A 4,004-nucleotide genomic window follows, 5' to 3' on the forward strand; every position below is an offset into this window, starting at 1 on the left:
TAAATATCTGATACGGAGGATGGTCTTAGGCGACCCCTGTGAAAGGGTCGTCCGACCGCCAAAGGGGTCGCGACCCACAGGTTGAGAACCGCTGTCCTAGACCATCCTTCAACTAAGACTTAGGGGATACAAGGAGAGAAAACTAATAGAGATGATACTTTGTTTTGGGGGGAACCTAAAGACTGGGTATTAACTACCCTGGGTCACTTAAAAGCTTATTCTATCAGGACTGAAGCAGTTCATTTTGATGGGTAGTTAGATTATGGGAACTCTGGTTTAGACCCTCAGTCTAAGAACCATGTTGCCCAAGAAATGACTCAATCACAATTCATCTAGCTCAATGCTTGATCTTAAAACAATAATTTATATCCCTTTACAACCCCACCTTCACACACACACACACACACACACACACACACACACACACACACACACACAAACACCCACACACACACACACACACACACACACACACACACACACACACACAAACACACCCCTACCTATAGTTGGACTAGTTTGAACCTTAGGTCCCTGGAAAGGTACCACATTCTGGCACATAATATTAGACTTGGGGAGAGTTACCTGGGGGTCTATGGGGCTCCCCTGCTATGCTGGGCATCAAGACTTCTGGGGACAGGAGCTGTGGTTGGGGTGGGTAGAGCTGGGGACCAAGGAGAAACACAGGAGGGTCATGAGTGACAGGGAGGGAAGAGGAGCTGGAACAACGGTGCCTGGTTTCCAAAGCCTTTTTCCTTGCGTTTGATGAATCCTTATAATGAGACGACAAAAAACACAGAGATGAGAATTAACACATAGCAGGATATGGTTAGGTAAACACAGTGAGGCAATGAGGGGGAGATGGAGGGAACTAAAGTGCAAACATGCCTTGTTCTGGAAAGGACTCAGTTTACTCAGTCACTCTTCCTGTTAGTCTTGTTAGAAACTCCTGATCACTATAAACTGGAGACACCAAACTGTAGATCCTCTTCTCTTAACTTATCTTCCTCATAGCCTTCACCTTCCTAACCCTACCATCTATGTCTTTAGCAAACTCCTTAATGCTAACAGTAGAATTAGAGAGAGAGAAATAGAAATTTAAAAATAAAGAAGAAATGAGAGAAATTACGAAAGCCTGAGAGATTGAAAAAGAAAATTCTATTTTCTCTCTAAATATTGGGAACCAAAATATATATCCTTAAGTGTACAATCAAGAACTCTACTACTAGATTTTCTTTCCTCTCACTGCTACATTCCACAATCTTCTTTTTTGCCTGTCAAGTTTGCACTCACTGAGGCTTACCAGTATGCCCTGCTTTATACTCCATTAGTCACTCACTTTTGTGGCAAAATCTCAGAAATTTCCCCTTTAACATTTGAAATACTAATATGTACACAAGTGAACCAACATTCTTCCAAACCCCTCCTCCAGGTATCACATTTTTTTAAGTCATCCATACTCAAATGTTGACATTGCCCTTAATTTTGCACCTTTTATCCACAATTCCATTAGTTCCCTTTGCCAGGGACTGTTATTTCTACCAATAGGTTTCATATTTCAACTTAACTGGGCCCTGGAGACAACCTCTGATCTGATCTTCCTATCTCCACTATAGCCCGCTACCTCATTCCTGTGGCCTGCACATTCCTATGTGATATGGCAATGCCAATCTTTCTCACTGATCTCCAACACCATTCCTGCACCTTTTACACTCTCACCTTCTTACTGTTCCTCAAACATGCCACGCTCATTTCACCTTCGGCTCTTTACACTAACTGCTTCTGTTATCTGGAATGCTCTTCCCATGGCGCACACCTTCGTATCACTGTGGCCTCTGATCAAATATTACTTCCTTAGAGCCGATTTCCCTCCCTAGTCTATCAAAAATAACCCTGAGGCCCTGGCTGGTTTGGCTCAGTGGACAGAGCGTTGGACTGCGGACTGAAGGGTCCCGGGTTGAACTCCAGTCAAGGGCACATGCCCGGGTTGCGGGCTCGATCCTCAGTGGGGGACATGCAGGAGGCGACAGATCAATGATTCTCTCTCATCATTGATGTTTCTATTTCTCTCTCTCTCTCCCTTTTTCTCTAAAATCAATAAAAATATATTTAAAAAAAATAATCCTGAGAATAACCAGTTACCTCCTTACTCCTTTTCTCCTCTTGCTTTGCTTTATTCTTCTTTATCATACATTGTCTAGGATTAACTTGTTTATTGTCTTTCTCTCCTAGTAGAATACATTTCTTTTTACTCCAGTATCCCCAGCACTTTGAACATAACCTGGAATATTACAGGCACTTTATAAATATTAAACAAAATATCTATATGCCAGTATATCTTATTTCCTTTACTAGATTGCAAGTTATTCAAGGACAGAATTTGTGTTGTTTTACCAGTATGCTCACAGCATCTACCACAGCATGGCACACAGGCATTTACCATACAGCCTAAGAACCAGGCACTCTTGGCATGTGACACAAACAACTATTCCTTTCTTCTGGACAGAAGTGACACCACACTTCCCTGTTTTCCCTCTATCTCTTTGGTCCCTTTTGCCAAGTCCCCTTTTTGAGTTCTTCAGAAGAACTACCTTGAATCTGATACTCTTCAGGGATATATCCTGGTCTTCTCGTTAACAATATTCTTTTCCTCTTTTCAATGGCTGTGATGCTCAAATCTCAACTTCAAGCCTATTATGTCTAACATCCAAAGGCTTACCACATATCTCCACTCAAGTTTAACATAGGATAGGCAAAAGCAGACTTACATTTATGACTACACAAAACACAGAGTTTATTCTTGTATTATTTATTAACTAGAGACCCGGTGCACAAAATTTGTGCACAGGGGAGGTGAGGTTCCCCCAGCCCAGCCTGCACCCTCTCCAATCTGGGACCACTCGAAAGCAGTCAGACATCCCTCTCACAATCCAGGACTGCTGGCTCCCAACCGCTCACCTGCCTGCCTGCCTGATTGCCCCTAACCACTTCGGCCTGCCAGCCTGATCACCACCTAACCACTCCCTTACCAGCCTGATAGATGCCTAACTGCACCCCTGCCGACCTGATTGTCCCTAATTGCCCTTCCCTGCTGGCCCGGTCACCCCTAACTGCCCTCCCTTGCCAGCCTGGTTGCCCTCAACTGCCCTCCCCTGCAGGCCTGGTCGCCCCCATCTGCCCTCCCCTGCAGGCCTGGTCCCCCCCAACTGCCCTCCCTTTCAGGCCTGGTCTCTCCCAACTGCGCTCCCCTGCAGGCCATCTTGTGTCCACATGGGGGTGGCCATCTTGTGTTGGAGTGATGATCAATTTGCATATTGCCTCTTTATTATATAGGATTCCCATATGAGCTGTAAACCTACCTTTGCCCCACCCTATATATCCAAAATTGTATAATTCTCTTCCCTCAAATATATTCTTACTTCTCTTCCCTCAAATATATCATTATCAATCAACTCATAATACCTGGATATGATCTTTGATTCTCCTTTCCCCATATCCAGGCAGGCAAGCATCAACCCATTGATTTTTGCTTCCTAATTGGCTCTCCAGTATGTCCTCTTCTCTCTATCTTCCCAAACTTCTTACTGTGGTTCATGATATAACCCTTGTTTACATTCTGTCCAGTCTCACTTGTCAACACTCTCCATTCTTCCCTTGTCAGACTCTAATCTTGCCATACCAAAGTGGCTTCTTTTAATTCAGTTAGCATCTGCTTCAGGTCCCTTTACCTGTTATATATATACTAGGGGCCTGGTGCACGAAATTCATGCACTTGGTGTGTGTGTGGGGGGGGAGTGTCCCTCAGCCCAGCCTGCCCCCTCTCACATACTGGGAGCCCTCAGGCGTTGACCCCCATCACCCTCCAATCGCAGGATCGGCCCCTTGCCCAGGCCTGACGCCTCTGACAGAGGGGACCCTCATTTCTCCCCATCACTGGTTCTGCCCCCAGCACAGTCCTGATGCCTCGGTCACAGGCATCGACCCCTATCACCCTCTGATCGCCT

The 4,004-nt window shown here is 45.1% G+C and overlaps 1 protein-coding gene across 11 annotated transcripts in view; it reads right to left on the minus strand.

Annotated features, from left to right (window-relative positions):
• The window catches only part of USP54 (ubiquitin specific peptidase 54), a 121,285-nt gene that overhangs the window by 2,602 nt on the left and 114,679 nt on the right, over positions 1 to 4,004 (minus strand). For 8 of the 11 annotated variants that reach the window (XM_015562155.1, XM_015562156.1, XM_006760981.2 and 5 more), the window contains one exon: positions 586 to 772. The exons of 1 other annotated variant lie outside the window; for it this stretch is intronic. In XM_015562155.1, coding sequence (XP_015417641.1) covers positions 586 to 772 — 187 coding nt within the window. Of the gene's footprint in view, positions 1 to 585; positions 773 to 4,004 lie in introns of those variants that run through there. 2 more of the 11 variants (XM_015562158.1, XM_015562163.1) reach the window with 2 other exon arrangements.

Source organism: Myotis davidii, unplaced genomic scaffold (assembly GCF_000327345.1).
Source record: "Myotis davidii unplaced genomic scaffold, ASM32734v1 scaffold134, whole genome shotgun sequence".
NCBI lineage: Eukaryota > Metazoa > Chordata > Mammalia > Chiroptera > Vespertilionidae > Myotis > Myotis davidii.